Raw genomic sequence first — 23,082 nt, 5'->3', positions numbered from 1 at the left:
AAATCCTGGTACATGTATCTATGATGATTCTTTTGGAGGATCAATTATTTAACATAATTTCAATAGACAGGAATTTCAAATTACACTCCTCCATTCGAATTTATTTACGTAAACGTTGCAGCAAGTGCGACAGGAAATATCCATTCATGAACACAAATTCATGGATCTGCACTTTGATTATATCTTCAACGTTATCAAAATTAATTCAGCATCAAAAACAAATAGGATTTTCCTTTTTCAATTTTCACATTTTGCAAGTCTCTTGGGTTTGTTGGGGGGTTTTGTGCAGTTTTGCGGATTTAATCGAAATTTTACACATGTACGAATATTACTTCCATTATATTGGGCAACTCAAATTCGTTATTTTCTATTATCATCAGCAGTCTAGTAAACGTGTACAAATGAATATAAAAATCTACCGAAGATAGGGCATCAAAGTCATACTCTTTACTCATGTTACTGTTAAAAGACAACAAATCCCAGAAATAAATGAAAATGTAACAACTTTTATTATTGAACATGAACATATATATATCAAAATGATAGACAAAATGGAATTCTTACAAAATTGTATGGAGATATGTGACTATATACATTAGATTCACTTTACAAATGCATTGTCTCTCAAACATTTATATCTTTTTTGTATAAGAGAACACTTGAAATTCCAAAATACCAAAATTAGAACTTTCACATGTAGAAAAATACAAAAGCATTTTGTATTTAGTGCAAAACATTTAATCTTCAATACAATAAAACAAATAACCAAAACCGAACTGAATTCATATTGTTTCTATGAAAGCATTCATGCATTTATTACAGTATATATTTGGTCTTACATTATGTATGCTATTTACAAAACTATGCATGTTTATGCATGGCAATATAAAGCAAGAAAGATATCAAGATAATAAATGGTAAGTAAGAAGAATGTCGTTTAAGTTCTCTATCGTCGTAAGAATGTTTCAAATAACAAACTTATGAAACAATACAACATGATTAAAAATAAACATATGAATGCTACAAGATATAAATCATAAGATTTTAATGCTTAAATGAAACATTTTGATTTTTAAGATTCTGTGAAGTGTTTATTATCAGAGGGTGAACACTAGTTATGGGTTTTCCTTGTTTACCTAATTATCAATTCAAAGGCATATCATATCATGATTTGTTCCTACCATTATAAATATCAACATTTCAAAATCAAACCGTTTGAAACCCTTATTTAGAATTAATTAGAAGTTTTACATTGCATAGACCTGCTATAATGCTGGCAAATTTGATTAATTTTCATTACCTTGTATAATGAGGTATTACAAAACCACAATCTCACTTTTCAATTCATTAAGCTCTTTTTTAATTTTTATTATAAAAGTATTAAATAAGGAGCTCCAAAAATACATGTATGTATAAGCAGTTCATTGATATGTTAAAAAAATAGAATTATAATCTAAATATTATGCATTTTGACAAACGCTTAAATTTAAGCATTAATATAAAAACAAAAATAACAAAATGTAATCTCACTGTAGAGTTGTTAATATCCAATGCATATGCATATATTGCACGAAAACCCCAAAATCAAATCTAGGAAAATCGAGCAGCCAAAACTTCCTTTAAATGTCACTTTTACATCAAATATATTCAATATTGCACATATCTCTTTGTTGCACAATTTTGGTCAGCTGCAGTCCAATTTTTTTCAAATCAAAAGGCTTTATATCAGGAAAGACAGTACATTTGATACCCGGGTATTCGATGATATCAAAACGATTATGAATAAGGAATATATAAGGCTTGTCAACAGACAATACTTCCTATTTTGACATTAGATGTCGGTTAAAGTATTAGGTGACAAGAAAGATTTTTTCCCCATATGTTTGCATTTTCTTCAGTCGCTGTAAGAAATGGTAATTTATTCTTCAGACAATGCGAATGAAACTCTACCAGAAGATATTATTTACTTATAAACAGAAATAAATTATAAAACAATGGAGCTCAATGCCAACAACAGAAAAATAATTAGATAATATATAACCCTTAATCTGAAGTGAAAATTAACAATGAACAAAAAATGCTAAACGCAAACTCGGACAAAAATCGACATATACATTATTATACATATACAATTATTTTACACAAACAAGCACTATATCATCATGAAAAAAAAATGGCAAACAATAAATTTTTGAAAATTTTATAATGTTTGCATAGTGTTTGTTCTTAATCTTCTTTTAAAAGATGCTAACATATTTGGTAATAGCTGTTTTACAAGCATCATTATTTTTTTACGACACATACGATGTTCAGAAAAAACCTAGTAAATTGGCCTTTTTTAAATATTTCACATTTCGTTTAAGTATTGTTTATTTCTTTTTTGGTGAGTGTCAGAATATAGAATTATGCTTTAGAGTCGTAGATATTATTATTATATCCACTTGGAGCTTTTGCCAAATCTAAATCGCCATCACAGTTGACAAGGATATCATCCAAACTTGATGGTTGTCCATTGACATTGTTCAGATCTTCGTATACTCCTGGTTCTAGTTCTAACCGTAGAGATGTGCTGTCGGCAGACTCTCCGTTTCCTACTGTATCATCCAAGTCAATATAGTGACTGGGGGCATTATCTGGTACGTCAACGTTCCCACATTCATCATATTGGTTCTTAGACGTTTCCAGCTGCTCATTCATAGCATTGCATTCTGCCTCGTTTTCACATACACTTTCGTACACGGCTTTACTATCTGCACCTGCACATACGTCAAGGTACTGTGGTGAGTCAGCAACTCCGAGTTTGCTTTTAGCTATATTACATTTTTCATATTCACTATTATCATATTTCGGTAAATAGACATTCAATTTGTCAACCATCTTTTGTTCTGTTATTTCAGCGTAATGTCCGGAGTCTTTGGGAATTACAGAGACGTTTGGTAGTTTAGCTTGACATGTGGTACATGAAATTGGTTCTGCATATACGTTCTGACTTCCGGTTGGGACTTGATTATTTAAACTTCGTTCATGTCTACTCATTCTGGGTTGTGACGATAATAGTGTTCTGACTGTGTAAGTTAAATTATCGAAATGCATTGACAAATCTTCCTTTCCTTTTGTTTTTCTCCTGAAATAATTAAGCAGTTTCGTCATTTTTACTTGTATATATATTGATATGTGTGTGTTCAACTCAGTTATTGTATTGTTGTTGTTACTTTTGTTTATGTCACAAGTATAATGTTACTTATATGGCAAATAAAGATTATTATTATTAAGACACTTCTTGTAACATATTTTTAAATAAGTATGGAAAACAAAAATAAGTAGAGCAGCACTGAGGTTGCTTTGTAACAGTTCATCTAAAACACTTTTTATATTAAAAAGAATGACTCAATAACAACATAGTAATATACCTTCGAGAAATGTTAAACGTTTTATTGGTAATAATTATATAAGACCATACAGCTGAATGAATATAAATCTGTTTAGTATAAAGAATGTATAAAATGGGATGTGTGTACAAACTATCACTTTTGATAAAATAACATATTAAGTCTTTAGCAAGAATCGAATATCCATTGTATTCATGCATAATTTCTGCATCACAAATCATGAAACAATTGCAAATGATTTAGTTATATAAGTAAACTTTGAGGTACATTTAAGTAATAATTTGTCTAGAGAATCACTGAAAACACAGTTAATCAGATTTAAATATCACTATACTCACGTTCTAAAAAAGCAAACACTCATTAGCATCAACAATGCTAAAGCTCCCAAAACACAAGCTATAATAATTCCTGATAATTCTCCTGAAAATATATATGTCATTTTAATGTCCAAATGTCTGAAGTGGTCAAAGTCTACATAAGTATGATATCAGTTATAGTTTTAGAACGGAATTATCAGATCATTAATGTTTTTTATCTAATGCCATTGCTTACAGCTTTATTCGATTTCGCGATAACAAATGTTTGACACTTTTCCAACATCCACATATAAACTCAAACCATGCCTTAAAGTCATAAAACTTTCGAGTCAGTTTTTTGTTCTCATACTCCAAAATCAACCAATCAAAATGCTGGATATCATGTTTTGAGCATGATTTTTGTGCTCCGATCACTGAGCAAAGTTTTATGACTTCAACCCCTGTAATCTACACTTAGTAAGAGTTCTAATTGTTTTGTCTTGTGTATTATAATTATTTGTCTGTTTGTCTATACCTTATATAGTCGTGGCGATGTCAGTTTATATTCGGTCTATACGTTTGATTATCCTTTTAGTATCTTTCGCCTCTCTTTCAGTATGAAATACAAATCGTTGTTCCTTTTGTTTTAACGATTTGATCGAGTAATGTTTACTTTTCTTAATGTTGACAGTATGAGATGAACAAGATATGTTTTACAGACTTTTATGTAGCAGCTCACCTGATGTTACATTGTTCTCTTTCGCAGCTAACATACCAATGCCTGAAATAAAGGAGGTATATATAATTATGAAGGAGGGAACTGAACGCACATAGCACGATGAAAAATGAGATAACCCATAAATCTCGACATATTAAAACATCGATTGTAAAAATAATCGTTTTCTTACACATATATCTCGTCTGGAATTTGCAATCCAAGACGATTTAGGTCAATTTTTTTACCATTTAAGCACCTGCTACTAGGCAAATGGCAAGGAATTACTTCGGGTTAAGACATTTTCTAAAATTTTAGGAATTTAAGGATTTCTACAAACAGATTAAAATTAAGATTGTCTGTAAAACCGCAGTGAAAGTAACAAGTTAAAAAATTAATAACAACCATAATAATTCGGTCTGATATATTGTAGTTTATTAACAATAATTGGCAACCTTTGTAAACTATTTTGCATTTTCATCTAGAAATGAATAATATCACAATTTTAAAAATCAATTAAAAAAAGAACATTCGTTTTATATCCGAGAACATTGTATTAGATATAAGAAGATGTGGTATGAGTGTCAATGGGTGTCAATGAGACAACTCTCTCATTCAAGTCACACTTTGTAAAAAAGTAAATTAAACCGTAGGAAGGAATGGTCAATGTTACTAAAGGAGGGGCGAAAGATATATATATTCCTATAGTTATTACTTTAGACAGATGAACACATACACTATGTAAATACATGACTTCACAAACCTGTTAAATTTACAGTAACCTCCCCTTTTTCTGGAGTTGGCATAAATGTTGTTGTAGGAGACGGAGTCGTTGTGGTCGTGGTGGGCGTCGTTGTCGTTGGTGTTGTCGTCGTTGGCGTCGTCGTTGTTGGCGTCGTCGTCTTTGGCGGCGTCGTTGTTGGCGTTGTCGTCGTTGGAGTCGTCGTCGTTGGCGTTGTCGTCGTTGGAGTTGTTGTGGTTGGCGTTGGCGTCGTCGTTGTGGTTGTCGTTGTTGTGGTCGTCGTTGTTGTAGTTGTTGCAGGTTTCATATCTATTAAATGATGAATAGAAACAATGAAGTACTAAATAATAACTAGAACAGACCTGTGATATCGCGGATCCGTGATTAAATTAAAGTATATAACTATGCGTAAGCCTTATTTTAGTATTGGTATTGTCATCTGATAAAGCTGCACAGTTTTCTCTGCTTTCAAAATCTTTCTGTTTGAATCCGTCAACCTCGAAGTTATCAATTATTGGTAATATTAATTATTTGGAAAACAAAAGGGCCTGTAATAGATATAAATAAAGTTGAATTCTTTGATTCGCTGTTTTACGTCATGCTGGCTAACAAATTGAAAACTGTACCTATACGCCTTATTTTAAGTCCAGATTTTTAGTATTCGTATCGCAGTCATAGAAAGACATACTGATTGAAATACTGCAATAGGGAACAATGGGACAGTGCTTGAATTTAGTAGTGTCAACCCTGTGATTATGACCCGTGTATATAGCAAAATCTTGGTGGTGCGCCTGTCAGATGCGGAATGTACAGATATGGTAAATAGGAAACAGGTGAATATACTATTGGTATCGGTATCGGATTCGCCCTGGAAATGTTAATTTTTGACAATATTAATCATGTGGAAAACAAAAGGGTCTGGAGTGGTGTAATTTTTAATCAACACCATTGTCCTATATTAGCAATATATAAAGGTGAATTCTTTGATTGGTCGTTTTCACGTGATGACGGCTGACAAATTGGACCTCGTTATTTTAGATTATTGATATTACAAATTTTATATACCATGGTTCTTACGAGTTAACATATTTAAACAAACGAATCCGAAGGATGAGTTTGATTCAATATGTTAATGAGTAAGACACATTGTGATTGTAATATAAATTAAATGATTGACAGCTTGGAGTCTTGGAAATTGATCACGTAACAGTGTTATCCAATAAAATGGAAGCTCCCGAAAGTCATTTTTGCGTCTCGTGTGTGATCCTTTGCGTATTTCATTTTAAATAGCCCCAGAATTTGCAGAAAGTAAAGAAAATGTAAGATTTTCCTGATTTTTTAGTTTTGCACCCCGTGTATGATCGTAAGAATTGTTTCTTTTTTGTTGGTTTTCAAGGTATCTTCCAAATTAATCATATTTTACTGGTTGTTCATCTCATTGAAAAATGCATATTCATACATTTAAAGTTTTCGTACAAACTGCTCTCTTCCGTTATTTTATTAATTCGATTTTTATTAGTTATTACCCAAGCATACATGAGCTGCGATACATTTGAGCTGATCCTTTTATAACCATGAATGCTTTTTATACTGTATTTGGCTTTTACTAGTAACTAAAGATGTTTATTTTTAAAAATGTAATAATCTTGTGTTGTTGGTATAGATAGAGTTGGTTAGAAGAAAATATAACTTTTGTAATTGATGGCACACCATCAAAATGTAAGCAACATCCTATCGCCTTGGATGTGTCTATATGATGTACTTTATAAATCAGGTGTTTTGGCGACATTATTTTTCATTTTGTTACACCATATTTATTATATTGTACCAAATTAATGTATATAAAACAGAGGCGCCAGATACAGAAGTGATATTCATATGCCGAAAATAAACTTACAACGGCATTGCAAAAACACAAAAACAAACCGACCAAAAGACAAACATTAGTCTACAAAAACACCACACACTAAAATACAGACATAATTAAAGGAGATTAAAAATATCCTGCTCCACAGATCAAAATAACACTTACCATACTGACATATAAATGAGTATACAAATCCAGAGAAGGAACATGGTTTATCATGCCATCTACCACCATCATCACGACGTAAGCTTCCGCAATCTTCCATACATAACCAGTCACAGTTCGGCTGACCACCGCCCCAATAACTCCAACTTATCCTTTCGCCTAAAAAAAGAACAAAATCATCAATGTTAAGAATGACATACACTTATTGAGTGTACGAATATAATACTTGTTCTACTTTTGTTTCCCTAGTTTTTCTTAATAACCAACATTAAGATCGTATACTAGTACATTCCCAAGATATAATAATTGTTCTACTGAAGTTTCCCTAGTTTTTTTTTAATCACAAAAATTAGGATCGTATACTAGTACATGCCCAGAACGACAATCTTGTTTATTTTATATTAACGCGTTTTGTTTATTATCTTGCAAAAAAGCTTACCGGTAACCCATCTCCAATTCATTTCATCGCCCCTATCATGAGCTCCTATCCAAACACCGTTTTTGTTCCAGTGTAGCTCATTCAAAGTAGACATGACCCAGGTTTGTGTTGCCTGATTCCTGATCTGGATAAGATCACCTCCTTCTCCGGTACACCGACTTCTTGCCGTCGTCCAATATAATTCGCCCTTCTCGTATCGATAACATTTCTCTCCGAATGTTTTAAGATAAATAGATCTTGACAAATGGTCTGGACATCTATACATGTCATCATTTCCTCTAATTTCTGCAAATAGAAAGATTTGTTTAATTAAACGAGCTTGAAGAAAGTCGCACAAAGAGGTCTTGTTGCTCACTGTCAGTATATCCTCTTATTGATAGATATAGGAAGATGTGGTATGAGTGCCAATGAGACAACTCTCCATCCAAGTCATAATTATAAAAGTAAACCATTATAGGTCAAGGTACGGTCTTCAACACGGAGCCTTGGCTCACACAAAGCAGCAAGCTATAAAGGGCCCCAAAAATTACAAGTGTAAAACCATTCAAACGGGAAAACCAAAGGTATATTATAGGTATATAAAAAGCGAGAAACAAACACACTAAAAACGACAACTACTGAACATCAGATTCCTGACTTAGAACAGGTGCTTACAATTGATAACTGTTTTATGATCTTTTGTTGGCAGCAATACCACATTCTATGTGGACAATGTTCAAGTTATATCACAGTTTTCTATTGAAACTGTTCTTGGAGAATGAAAGATAAACTACCAATAGTGCTTCATCTTCAAATATTAAAAGTAAACAGACATTTTGATAGTGTAAATATTTTTTATAATATAAGCGTTGTCCTTCAATGGTGATTTGAAATGCATGAAGGATGGCGGCAGCACTTTAAAATAAGTATAAAACATTTTATGTTATCTATTGGATTCCCATCTCTTACATTTGATAGTTAACCAATATTTTAGTACCCTTTGCTTCAGGATATACAAGGAGACGTATTGGCTATAAAACAGATTAAATCACAGTTTCTTTTAATGTCATCAGCCTCACAACAATGTGTACGTTTGTGTCGAAAATTGTCTCTTGCAAATATTTTAAATTTCCATGTCACGCATTGTAAAAATAAAATATATGATTGTGACCTTATCCTCATTCTCTTACCGAGCAGTAACGTTAATGGTGGTTAACAAGATTTATAAGGAAGTTCATAAATATATACAATTTCTTATTGCAACATGCTTAAAATAAATGTGTCGGATGGCAAACTATTGATGTCAGGTTTAGTTTGCATCAAATACATTACCTCAAGCATGTCAATAAGTATAGTTAAAGGTAGTTAGAAATAAAAGAAAAATTGTTGTCATTTATTTTGATGAAATAATACTTATATTATACAACACTGACTATGCATAAAATTTAAAACACAGTGTTACAAGTTTTACTTCAATGGGTGGATTGTCAAAGGACCAAAACGTCAATCGTTGCTCTGCATCGAACATTGAACCAATGTGAACTAGAACTTTGAACTCACAAAAGAATGAATATCTCTTCCCCACAACTCGGCTGTGTCTTATTCATTTTATTTTATATTCCAGCATTTCATGTCTGAAAAGTGTAAACATCTAACTTATCAATTACATATATCTATTTTAAAATATCAATGGTCTCTTTCTCACGGATATCTATACTCAAACATATTCACGATATTCCTCTTATATTTCCTTTAGAAAAGGATACTCATAAAAAAAAACTCATGACCTTATGATAATGACCTTCTAAGCTAAAAAAAAAAAGTCAATACGATATTGAGTTGCACTTATAAGCAAGGTTTCTGACATATAACATAGGTTCCTTGCAGCTTCTGGCAATGCCAGTTATAGTTTGATGATTTTAATATAGTTTTAGGAGTATTTAACCCGTCGACAACCATCACGGTCGGTGACCGATGGAGTGAAACACAAAGCCATTATTCAAAATAAAGTTTATTTCCGATATGCTTAGGTTGAATCAGATCAAAACATCTACAAGGCTTATGTATGGCAACATACTAGGTGATGCAAATGTTTAACCAGATAATTGGGATATGTGTGTTAAGTGGGTAGTTTACATATATCATAAAATGTTTTATCGACCTTATTATAAAGCACTTAAACATATTTGTAAACTATAAAAACGTGTATAAATGTTGTATACAAAAATGAAATGAAAAAATATTTACTTTTTTCTTATCTAAAAACATACAACGTATGTTGCTATATTCAAAGTACAATATGAAAATACGCTGTTAAAATACGCAATTCATTATCACTAACATTAGCGAAACAAAATTCGATAAAGAAATGAATAAACTTCATCTTCACACAAAAACAGTGAGATATTCATTGTCAGAGTCAAACATTACAAAGTTAGTTTAAATGGGTTAGGTTTAAAGTCCGTCCACAATTATTATAAACTTCTATTACTTCTTCTGGTGCCCCCAACTAAACTTGTTCAAAAATTTACGAAAATTGTCCTTATTTATTTTTGTACGTTACTTTCATGTTTCGGGAAGCCTATTTTCACCCCATTTCCTTAAACACTTTCATACCTGTAATCTTACTACAATTGGTTTTTACAAATTTATGATCATTTTTATGTTGATCTCTGCTTTAAAAGTGTTTTATGCGGTTTGTTTTACATAAAGACGTCACTGAAAACCTCTCAGTTTATTGTTTGATTCCGTAAAACAACGTTATCATAAATCTCTTTCAAAATGAATCTCAATAATGCTAAATTATTTTTTTTTCAAAAAGTAACAAGTTTTATATTAGGGAAATAGGTGAAGTTTTGTAATAGGGAAATAGGTGCTTTGATATAACATAGAATTTGAGATACTGACAGGAGACACTGAACCAGAGTTCACTGTGAGCCAATGCTTGTGGATAAGAAAGGTTTGGTTAATAGTATGTAACTGTTGTTTAAAATCCGCAAACCACTACACGGCCTTATTGAGTTTGTGAGAGATATTAATCACTTGGGAACATGAACGTGCCCTAATATGAAATATTTTCTTGCCAACTATTACCTGAAGTGGAGATCACTTCTAACCTCTCATCAAATCTGTCAGAAACTGTCAGGAGACCTGTTCTAGGAAAGTATGTAGAACTGTCATCCTGAAACCTTTTAGACAGTTCTAGCTAGAACAGTTCTATAACCTAGAAATGATTTAGACAGTTCTACCTAGAACTGATCCTGACAGTTCTACCTTAGAACAGTTATAGACATTTCTACCTAGATCTGACCAAATCTTTATACGACTAGAACAATTCTACGACTAGAACAGGTCTACGATTATAACTGATTTTGGTTAGTTCTACGGCTAGAATTGATTTAGTTAGTTCTATCCATAGAACAGTTTAAAAAAACTACCGGTATTCGCTGTTTCAAAAACATTTAAATTGTTTTAACTTTGACAGGAAGCATTTTGCGTGTGGCTTTACCAACGATAATAATAACACTGAACGGTGACCAGTGAGATGACCTAACTGCAGGTTTGGTCAGTTCAACGACTAGAACAGTTTCAGACAGTCCTGGTGACAGTTCTACGGTTAGAACTGATTTAGTCAGTTCTGCTGACGGTTCTACGGTTAGAAATGATTTAGTCAGTTCTGCTGACGGTTCTACGGTTAGAAATGATTTGGTATGTTCTGCTGACAGTTCTACGACTAGAACTGATTTGGACCGTTCTACCCTAGAACAGATCCTGATTATTCTACCTTGAACTGATTTGATCAGTTCTATCTAGTACTGATTCTGACAGTTCTACTTTAAACATTTCTAGGGTGGAACTGTTCTAGGATAGTTTAGAACAGTTCTAAGACAGATTATTCTGACAGTTCTAATGAGAGATTAGAAGTGATCTCCACTGTAGTTAAACTAATACGTTTAAACTTTATTAAGTCTTTTGGGCAAATGCAGGGTTCATATTTCGATATTACATCAGCATTTTCTCATTCTGATATACATGTAATAGTCGTCACTGTATGTTGAACACGCACTGATATATATCCACACATCCAACATGCATATTTTAATCCGTTCAAATTTTACAGATTTGAATTTGTCTTACTATTTATATAACTTCTCCTAACTACCCGAAATGTAGAATTTTTAGTATTGAACTTTAGATTTGTATTGTTTAAGGTTTCAACACAATGAGTTTTTAACAAATATTTCAACATTATTTAAATATTGAATCTGAATTTAAATGTCACGTTCATGAAAACGTTTAAACTAGTCTTTGTGCTACTTGTTTTGAAAATTAGTATAACAACTAAGTACACGTACCACAGTCTTATGTACATATAATAACGCTTTTAAAATCGTTTTGTCAATTTTGGACCCAAAAAACAAAGGGCTTGTATTCGTGTAGAACAAACGTAATACGTCTACAAAGATATATTTCTAACGAACCCATAAATTTACATATTTGTAAAAATATAGAAGAAAGTCAATATTCATAAGCAGTAATTATTTATACATGTTATATATGCACAAGCACTATAGTATACAATACATATCCCTTGACACCATGGGTATGGTCCCGAGAAACGATGATAGTCCGTCAGATGGGGACGATAAAGGACTAACTCGTGTTAAGAGAGAGCAATATCTCTTGCACGTAAAATACACCGTTATATAGATTTCGAAAAAGAGCCAGGCTTATGCCACAACAAGGCAGCAATCGCACCCGCAAAGTGGAAAGGGATTAATATAAGTTGTAATAACTTGTTTCCCAATCCACTATATATATAAATATTTTTAAGTCAAATATGAGTGTTGTTATACACCATCGTAGTAAAAAAATATTCAAGTGAGTCATGATGTGAAACCGGGTAGGAATAATTCGGTTTTAACAATTAATTGTTTCTCTTTGTAAAGTTTCTGCAAACCATTAATGATTGGTTTCAAGACAAGCCATCAATAATCTCAAATAATTTCAAGAAAGTCAGAACTCTTATTCTAGTCTACATTGGCCGTTTCAGATTCTAAAGCATCATGGGTAATTTCATTGTTCGTATCCCAAATTGAAAATAGCATCACTTCATTGGTTAAATGTCCATTGTTTATGACATTTTTAACCAATCAGGATGTTTTGGTATACACATATGAACATATTACCCAGGATGCATTAGATTCTGAAACGGCGAATGGAAATATATTGCTCAAGGTGAGCGACACATGTGCTTAAAAGCCTCTAGTTTCTTTAAGTTAAAATAAGTTGTTTATATATAAAGTGTTTCACACAACAATAGTGTTTTTGAATGAAACCAACTGCTACTTAGAATAAATTTTAAGTTTCCAAATAAGTTTATATATCCTCGTTCACAGTTCCTTGTGTAGTTAAACGGAAGAAGTGTGACTTTATTTTTACCATGCAGATTATAAATATTTTGATTTTCAGTCAAGCTCGTCAAACTATTAAAAGAAAACACGTTTTAAACTTTATTTTTCACAAAGGTTTACCACCTACTTAAAAGGTGACTCAGCCTTCTTTCTATTATTGTCAAATACACGTATTTAATCTACATGTAGGGTTCTCATTAAACTCTATAGTTATCATAAATTTAAGAAATTCGAGAAATTGATAATTTATTTACGACACTTACATATGCGAAAGTTCATATTTTTTTGGGTGGAAGGGTTTCAAATTACTATGCACACGTTTTAAAGTTTGACAACTAATAGTACATCTTTAAGTACATGCGTCCGTATGCTGAAAGTGATTGTGAAAGCAGAACGTGCAACAACAATAATCATTGCAATCATAAATTAAAACAGTATATGTTTAAACATAAACTGTTTCAAATTAGTTTATATCATCGTAAATCCACCCTAAAAAAACAGAAACTGAAAACTGAAAATCCCTGTTTTGATAACAAAAATTAAATAAACTTTAAAGTTAAAAACCCATCGACACCATTCAATGCATCTAAATAAAGATTTGTGTAAGAGCTATTTACAAAGAATCAGATAACATGAAGTTATCTAAGAAAAACTAGAAATAGCTATATAGCTTTCATTTTTAACCTGAGTCACTATAAAATCATGTAACAGATGGATGACATTAAGTGCAGTAGTAACCACGACACAATTGTTTGTCTGATTGAGTGAAAAGGGGTGCAAGATCAACAACAAAAAGATAGCAATTATACGACAAATTTGACAAAAAGATATCTAAAGAGAGCAGCATTGAGTCTGAGAGGTCTCTATAAAGCTATAGTTGCTGAATCCCACCTTATGCCGTAGTTTCCAGCGCACTCATCCACTTTAAATATTGATAAGTTACTAACATTAAAGAACATCCAAAAACACTGAAGGAGAAGTACTTAAATGCGACAAACTGATCAATATTTTTGGTCAATGGTTGTCACTTTCATTTTGACATGGTGATCTTTAGATGTATTTTGTTTTCGGGTGGAGAGGGCAGTACCTTTAGTTTTTAGGTTGCTATGTTGTTGCTAGATATTGTTATGTTGCCTTTTTAAGAGGGGCGAAAGATATCAGAGGGACAGTCAAACTCATAGATCGAAAATAAACTGACTACGCCATGGATAAAAAAAGAAAAAAAACAGACAAATAATGGTACACAAGACACAACATAGAAAACTAAAGACTAAGCAACAATAACCCGACCAAAGAGCAGATAACCGAAGGCCACCAATGGGTCTTCAACGCATCGAGAAAATCCCACACCCACAGGTGGGCTTCATCTGACCATTTTAAACTAGAGGCTCTAAAGAGCCTGTGTCGCTCACCTTGGTCTATGTGAATATTAAACAATGGACACAGATGGATTCATGACAAAATTGTGTTTTGGTGATGGTGATGTGTTTGTAGATCTTACTTTACTTAACATTCTTGCTGCTTACAATTATCTCTATCTATAACAGTACTTTCTGTGGAAAATGCAATTGAATATCTTCAAATTTTAAGAAAATTGTTAAAAATTGACTATGAAGGGCAATAACTCCTAGGGAGTCAATTGACTATTTTGGTCATACGGACTTATTTTTAGTTCTTACTTTGCTGTACATTATTGCTGTTTACAGTTTATCTCTATCTATAATAATATTCAAGATAATAACAAACAAACAGCAAAATTTCCTCAAAATTACCAATTCAGGGGCAGCAACCTAACAACCGATTATCCGATTCATCTGAAAATTCCAGGGCAGATAGATCGTGACCTGATCAACAATTTTACTTCCTGTCAGATTTGCTCTCAATGCTTGGGTTTTTGAGTTATAAGCCAAAAACTGCATTTTACCCCCATGTTCTATTTTTAGCCATGGCGGCCATCTTGGTTTGTTGCCTGAGTTACCGGACACATTTTTTAACTAGATACCCCAATGATGATTATGGCTAAGTTTGGTTAAATTTGGCCCAGTAGTTTCAGAGGAGAAGATTTTTCTAAAAGATTACTAAGATTTACGAAAAATGGTTAAAAATTTACTATAAAGGGCAATTACTCCTAAAGTGGTCAACTGACCATTTTGGTCATGTTGACTTATTTGTAGATCTTAGTTTGCTGAACATTATTGCTGTTTACAGTTTATCTCTATCTATAATAATATTCAAGATAATAACCAAAAACAGCTAAATTTCCTTAAAATTACCATTTCAGGGGCAGCAACCCAACAACGGAATGTCTGATTCATCTGAAAATTTCAGGACCGATAGATCATGACCTATTGAACAATTTTATCCTTCAGATTTTCCCTTAAATGCTTTGGTTTTTGAGTTATAAGCCAAAAACTGCATTTTACCCCTATCTTCTATTTTTAGCCATGGCGGCCATCTTGGTTGGTTGGCCGGGTCACCGGACACATTTTTTAAACTAGATACCCCAATGATAATTATGGCCAAGTTTGGTTAAATTTGGCCCAGTAGTTTCAGAGGAGAAGATTTTTCTAAAAGATTACTAAGATTTACGAAAAATGGTTAAAAATTGACTATTAAGGGCAATAACTCCTAAAGTGGTCAACTAACCATTTTGGTCATGTTGACTTATTTGTAGATCTTACTTTGCTGAACATTATTGCTGTTTACAGTTTATCTCTATCTGTAATAATATTCAAGATAATAACCAAAAACAGCTAAATTTCCTTAAAATTAACATTTCAGGGGCAGCAACCTAACAACCGATTATCCGATTCATCTGAAAATTCCAGGGCAGATAGATCATGACCTGATGAACAATTTTACTTCCTGTCAGATTTGCTCTTAATGCTTTGGTTTTTGAGTTATAAGCCAAAAACTGCATTTTACCCCTATGTTCTATTTTTAGCCATGGCGGCCATCTTGGTTGGTTGGCCGGGTCACCGGACACATCTTTTAAACTAGATACCCCAATGATGATTATGGCCAAGTTTGGTTAAATTTGGCCGGGTAGTTTCAGAGGAGAAGATTTTTGTAAAAGTTAACGCAGGACGACGACGACGGACGACGACGGACGACGACGGACGCCGGACGCCAAGTGATGAGAAAAGCTCACTTGGCCTGTCGGCCAGGTGAGCTAAAAATACAAATGTGCACTTTAGTCTGGAATTCAAATGGACGTCATACTAAACTAAATACAGTAACACAGCTATATTTTGTATAATGTCAATTTCATCATGGAACACTTTTTTCCACAGTCAGGAGGTCATTAAGGTATGACAATAAGTTTGAAATCTGTGTTACAATTTAAATAGCTATCAATTTATTCATTTAAATTGCAGTATAAAAACAATATTAGGTCAATATCAGAAAAATATCATTTTTTGTACTCAACGCTAAACTGGAGAAGAGCTCAAAGAACCTCGACCTTCCCCAGTTTCTAAGCCTCATACAAAAAAGTTGATATTTTTCTGACCTTAACCTAATATCGTATATACACTTGTAGGTGATAAATACAGTTCACTTTGAATTAATCAATATAAAATGTAGAAATGGAAAACATCTTTACGAGCGTAAGTGTTTTAATTTTGTTGTTGATTTATGATGTTTGTGAGTAAAAGAACAATCTCACTAAAAATGACGAACTTTGGAATTCTAGAAATCCAATAGAGCTGGATTTAGGGAACCAGGGAGGCCGCCTCCCTTTTTTTTTGGGGGGGGGGGGGGGGGAATTTGGTTGCCTATATAGGGAATCACTGAAGCGTGAATGGAGCGGGCCCCCTCTTATGAAAATTTCTAGATCCACCACTGTCCAATAACTTTGAAGAAAACAGCGGATCAAAAGTTTTCTATTCTGACATGAAAGGGGTCATAATCCAAAAGGGCAATTTCATCATGTATTACAATGAAGGTGACATTTAGTTTTTATTTGGAAGAATGACTGCTGACAGTTTTAAAATCAGTATAAAACATTTAATTTGTTATGTTGGATCTTTAACATTTAGTAGTAAATCAATGGTTTAGTACCCTTTGCTTCAGGATATACAAGGAGACGTTTGGACTATAAAACGAATTGAATCACTTATTACTTGCATTATAACCAGCCTCATAACCATGTACACGTTGTGTCTAGAATTGTCTCTTGTAAATATTTATAATTTCAATGACACGCATTGTAATAATAAAGAAATATGTATGTGACTTTATCCGAATTCTCTTTCCAAACAACCCTCACATATAAGAAAGTTAGAAAATATACAATAACTTATTGCAACATGCTTGAAATAAATGTGTCAGGCACATGATGTTGATTTAAGGTTAAGCTAGCAGCATATAAAGTAACCTACATCATGTCAATAATTATATGTTCAGTTTTATTATAACGTTTGGTTTATACCTAACGTCTGCTAGTTTTCATGTTTTTTGCTGACCTTATACTTAATTACACAACACTGACTTAATATAAAGATTTCATACAAGTTTACATATTTTTATAATAGTTAGATCATCAATGGACCAAAGTGTAAACCGTTGCTTTAGATGACCATCAAACCAAGGTACAATATACCTACCCCACAATTCGATAATTTCTTATTAGTTCTGTATTATTTATAAACAACCACGTTCATGCTATTTCTTCTAAATGTTCCGTAAATCAAAAATAAATTGAGAAACATCAATACATTCCGATCACGACCTTCTTAGCTCAATACAATATTGAGTTGCATTTATAAGCAAGGTTTCGAACAATTGACATGTGCTCCTTGTGGCATTGGGCAAGGCGACGGTCATCGTGTGATGATGTGAATAAAGTTTGAGGAGTATTTACCCTTTCGACCAACATCCTGGTTGGTGACCGTTGGAGTGAAACGTAAAGCAATTATTTAATATAAAGATTATTTCCGAGGTTAAATCGAGATCAAGACATCTACGTGGCTTATATATGAAATCAAATAACTCAAGTATTACTTACGAAAACTATGATAATTGCGATATGTGTGAATATTTTATATATATTATAAAATGTTGTGTCGACCTTATTATAAAGCACTTAAACATATTTGTAAACTATAAATTTGTGTATAACATATATTCAACTATAATAAAGTAAAGATCGTATACATTTTTAAAAAATAACACATATACTATTCACTTATTCAAAGTACACTATGAAAATGTGTTGTTAAGCTTGACACAAAATATCTAAGTATCACTTTTAAACAGTGGACCACAGAAAATTAATACTGGTTCCGCGGAAACCTTTGTTTCTCCTGCTATCACTGTTGTCTATGTTCCCATTGTTATTATAAGGTGGAATGTACTATATTGCACATCATTTTAATGGAATGTTTTAATTATGGTACTAATTTCTCACATTTTCAGTTAATGTGACAAAAGTTATCCATGTATTAGATAGAAAACGGAAAAATGAAAAACAACAAACATTTTTGTTCTGTATACTGATACAGCTTCTGTCTAAATTTCATAAAATTCAATGCAGGTTTGACAGAGTTAATGATGACCGAAAATGTCTGACCTTATACTGTATCAGTTTACTGTAAAAATAAACTAGGTCCATTTAGAATCGTCTAGTAAAATCCAGAAAAAAGATTTTCAAAGTTTGGTCTGGATGCTGTTGTTTGACCATAAAACAGCCTCTGTTCAAATTTTATAACATTCCATACAGGTTGTTTGACAAGTTTATATATTTAAAATAAAAATAAAAGATCCACTATCCAGACAACGCTGGGTGATATAAGTAGATCGAGGCGAATTGAGAAAAAAGCAACACTCTTACAGAAAAGTAATAATAATATTGTTTTTGAATTAGCAAAGTACTTTCTGTGTTTCTTGAAGGCAAAGCAATGTTGGGTAACAAAGTTTCCAGCTCGGATAGCTCCTGTTTCCAACGTTAGTGTCTTCCATTATTCATTTTATTATTTATTTTTCATGTCTTTCATATTTCGAGAAACCTGTTGATCCCCATTTCTTTAAAAAAAAAAATGAAAACGAAAACACAGATCTCCAAGGAAAATTCAAATCATAAAGTCCCTTATCGAAAGGCAATATTTAGAGCTAAAACACATCAAACGAATTTAAAACAACTGATATATTTCTGACTTTTTATTGGCATTTACTAATGTAGAAACTGGTTGCTTAAACCTGGTATTATAGCTAACTTAATCCTTCCCTTCTTTTTCACTTGCATTAAATTCCATAATATGACCAATAACGTGTAACAGACTATGTAGTCTCTTGTAGACGAAACACGCGTCTGGCGTAAATACAAAATTTGAATGAAAAAGTTGAGACGTTAATAGTTATCAACGGTACCAGGATTATAATTTAGTACGCCAGACGCGCGTTTCGTCTACAAAAGACTGATCATCTGCATTTTGATTATATCGTCGACGTAATGGTACGTACTGAAACCCGGACCGGACCGGACTCCGGACTCGGACTTTGGTATGAAACCCGGACCCGGACCCGGACTGGGTAAAAATTATGAATTTTCTTAGAATCACCTTTTGTTTTTTTATTCAGGAGAAGGAAGATAACTTTTTGAGAACTGCAACACAGTACATTATAATAATGATAAGACAATCAAATTTTGCACTTACTCTTGTATAGTCTAGAAGAGAAGACAAGCATGCAAGTTAGCCTTGCAATGATTTTGTATCTTCAATTTACAGTTGTGCAATTACTTTTAAAAAAAAATCATATATACAGTATGAATGTTTACAAATGACTTTAAAAAACATGGAAATACTTTTTTTATAAATTATAGGGAGAAAGTGAATTTTCGTAGAAGATTTTTTCCTTTTTTTTTATTAAAACTGTTCAGAAGGAAGTTAACTTTGGCAGAAATAAACAAGATGCATTACATGTATAATAATTATGAAAATGAATCAGACCTGTATAACCGGCCCCATATATTGCTATATACCGTGATAGTAGTTTATATGGGCAGCAGTGACGCGATGCATGAACACGCATTGCGTACTTGTGTACTATATGTGCTTTAAAGTCCAACAGGAAATCGCTCAATAACTCTGGCAATAATTCCGTTAGTCATACTGATAATCAAATTAGGGAAGGACCGAATTATAAACAAATGTATTACATAAAAGTGTTATGAACAAAATGATATTTGGAAAACTGTTGAACTATGAAATGATTTAAAAAAATAATCTTATTTATAATCCCATACATGTATTTGAATCATAAACTTAGAAAAAAACCAGTTTAAAAACGACTGACTATATATAGTTGGCAGTAGTCCTTTTGTGACAGTTTATGTTTTTTAAGGGTATCATTTGCGCCATTTTTTCTTACAATATATTTTTATATATCAATTGCGCCAATATTCGGAAATTATTTGCACCAGTTTACTTGTGACACATTTGTATCATACATAATAACGATAAACAAATATTTGATGATAGTGCGTTGGTTTCACCATCTGTAAGTGCTAAAATCCCATCTACCGAAAGACGTACAACTAATGGAGCAGAGGCATTCTACAATAATTACAATGAACTGTTTATGGATCCCATCCGTCAATATTTGTGTTTTTTGACAAAATAGGCAAGCGACAAGCTACTACATATATTAAATTGCGAAATACTAATGCAGTAGCAGTAAGAAGTAATCATGTTTCAGAGTAAATGGGGAATGTGTCCATGGGACACAGACGATGCACCGCTTGCATATCATATATCATTTTCATTATTCATTTGTAACGGAGTATAACAACTCCGGGATCCAGAACGGTTTCAGTGACGCTACCAAAATTCGAACTTATCTCTGTGTTGTGGTACTAAGCATTGTGTATAAATTTCCTAACATTTGGTAAAGTCAAACCTTCATGTACGTAAGAGAACGGAAACGAAAATTTCAGCATTTTTTCCATTTGTAAAAGAGCATAACTCTAGAATGGTTTAAATGACACCTACAAAATTTAAACTTGATCTGTGTTTTGTGGTCACAAGCATTGTGTATACACAGTGTGGGAACGAAACTGTACGGTTTTCTCATTAGTTTAAACATATGTTATTGTCTAGATATACAATAGTATTGGATTCCAGTTATAACAACTTAAGATAATCCTCTCCAAATAAGTACAATCTACAAAGTTTCAAGATGACAGCAATTATACATTTCAGTATAGTTTGAAAAATATATACAATAAATATATTATGTTTAAACAATAACAGCTGGATACGAGTACACTTTAAAATACAGTAATATTAAGCAAAGAATCTTTTTTGTATGGCGAATATAACTATGTACATTTCTGAAAAGGATTGTGTTTTGTTCAACAGTAATTTCGTCTGTTCAAAATAAAATATGTTCTATGAATATATAACATCTAAGTGTTGACAGTTTTCTAATATTTTTGTCGTTTGGGAGACTGTCAAGCATGGCTCCGACATTTGAAAAATAAGTTGCTTGATGGAAACTTTGATGAACTTTAATATTACCTAATGACGTTTCTGCTTCAAATTTTGGTAGCTAAATCATTCTAATCTATATGTAAATATGAAACAATTAGATAATAAAAAAAGATATTTTCATCCAAACGTTTTTCTTCTTATGGTGGAGCTCTGAGTAAAACGATTGAAACTGTCTCACAACAGCGATCAAAAATGTCAAATAAACATCGTAAAACCAATGGTTTCTACCTGCATTTTCACGTGTACCTTTTCTGATATATAGTCTCATCTGTCTGAAAGTTTCAAAGCCATTGTCCCGGAAGAATTCCAAATATATTCCTTTTCTCTATGTCAGATATTTTTATTGACTGTACAATCGCTTTCAAATCTACTGTACAATCACTTGGAGCTTTCATACACAATCGATTGACCAAAGTTTTATTAAAAACATAGCATATGCATTTCATTGGTTGTTCCTTGTCTGTCCTATAATATCCATTTATGGTGTTTGAAATGAAAATTAATTTATTACACACAGGTATAGAAAACTTCAAGCTAGTGTTGGGTCATGTCAGGTCACAGGCCGGACTCACCTGTTCAAGATTGTGTATTGCATGGTTGCTTGCTGCTTTAGTGTCTTTTATTGATCATTCCAATCATAATCAAATAATTACAGAAATAGACAAATAAATGAAGAAAAAAGAAAAAGGAAAAATGGAAATGCAATCTTTCAATTAAACACTTAATTCAGTATATGTATATATAACTCGTATACTCCCAGTCCGGGGTTATTTCAGGTCATGGTCCGGACTCGCCTAGTATTATTTCGTTGATTCTCGGATAAAAGTCTTTTGTGTCGTTTATTGATTTTTCCGATGACAATCGAATAAATAAAGAAATAGAGAAATGAATAAAGGAAAAGAAAAAAGCAAAAAGGGGGAAAAAAATCTTTCAATTAAACAAATAATTTAGTATATTTATATACAATCCGTATACTCCTGGTCCGGGGTTATATCAGGTCACAGTCCGGACTCGCCTAATATTAATTTGTTGATTCTCGGGTAAACGTCTTTTATTAATCTTTCCGACGACAATCCAATAAGGAAAAAGTTGAATGAATAAAAAAGAATAAGTTCGTCTCATCAAATAATTTGTGAAGTTTTATATCGCTATCGATGTCTATAGTTTGCGAATACACCTAGTCCGTGGTTACTTCGGGTCACCATCCGGACTCGCCTATTACATTTAATTTTTTCGTTAAATGTAGGATAAATATCTTATAACTTTCTTATGTGTTACATGCTTGATCAAATGTCCCGTCAATATACTTTACGACAATAAACAGTTTACATACAGTTAGTCGTCGTAATGCAATACACGCAGGTAGTAGTAAACTTCAAGCTGGTCCGGGGTCATGTCAGGTCACAGTCCGGACTCACCTGTTCAAGATTGTGTATTACATGGATGATCGATCGCTGCTTAAATTTTATTGGAGCAATTCCAACTTTGTATGATCATCCAATCAGGAGCCGCAGAAGATTTATTCAGAGTACCATCTTGGGGTAAAAAATATCCCGGTTATCCCGGTTAACGTATACGGCCTCC

General features: G+C 32.6%; 1 protein-coding gene across 1 annotated transcript in view; it reads right to left on the bottom strand.

Annotated features, from left to right (window-relative positions):
• Positions 1 to 486: 486 nt before the first annotated feature.
• The window catches only part of LOC139501308 (uncharacterized), a 58,670-nt gene continuing 36,074 nt past the window's right edge, over positions 487 to 23,082 (bottom strand). The window contains exons 2-7 of the mRNA XM_071290339.1: positions 7,614 to 7,898; positions 7,175 to 7,333; positions 5,164 to 5,451; positions 4,425 to 4,466; positions 3,728 to 3,809; positions 487 to 3,124 (exon numbers count right to left, since the gene is read on the bottom strand). Coding sequence (XP_071146440.1) covers positions 2,404 to 3,124; positions 3,728 to 3,809; positions 4,425 to 4,466; positions 5,164 to 5,451; positions 7,175 to 7,333; positions 7,614 to 7,898 — 1,577 coding nt within the window. The 3' untranslated portion in view covers positions 487 to 2,403. The remainder of the gene's footprint in view (positions 3,125 to 3,727; positions 3,810 to 4,424; positions 4,467 to 5,163; positions 5,452 to 7,174; positions 7,334 to 7,613; positions 7,899 to 23,082) is intronic.

Source organism: Mytilus edulis, chromosome 13 (assembly GCF_963676685.1).
Source record: "Mytilus edulis chromosome 13, xbMytEdul2.2, whole genome shotgun sequence".
Taxonomy (NCBI): domain Eukaryota; kingdom Metazoa; phylum Mollusca; class Bivalvia; order Mytilida; family Mytilidae; genus Mytilus; species Mytilus edulis.
This window is presented reverse-complemented; position numbering and strand designations above follow the sequence as displayed.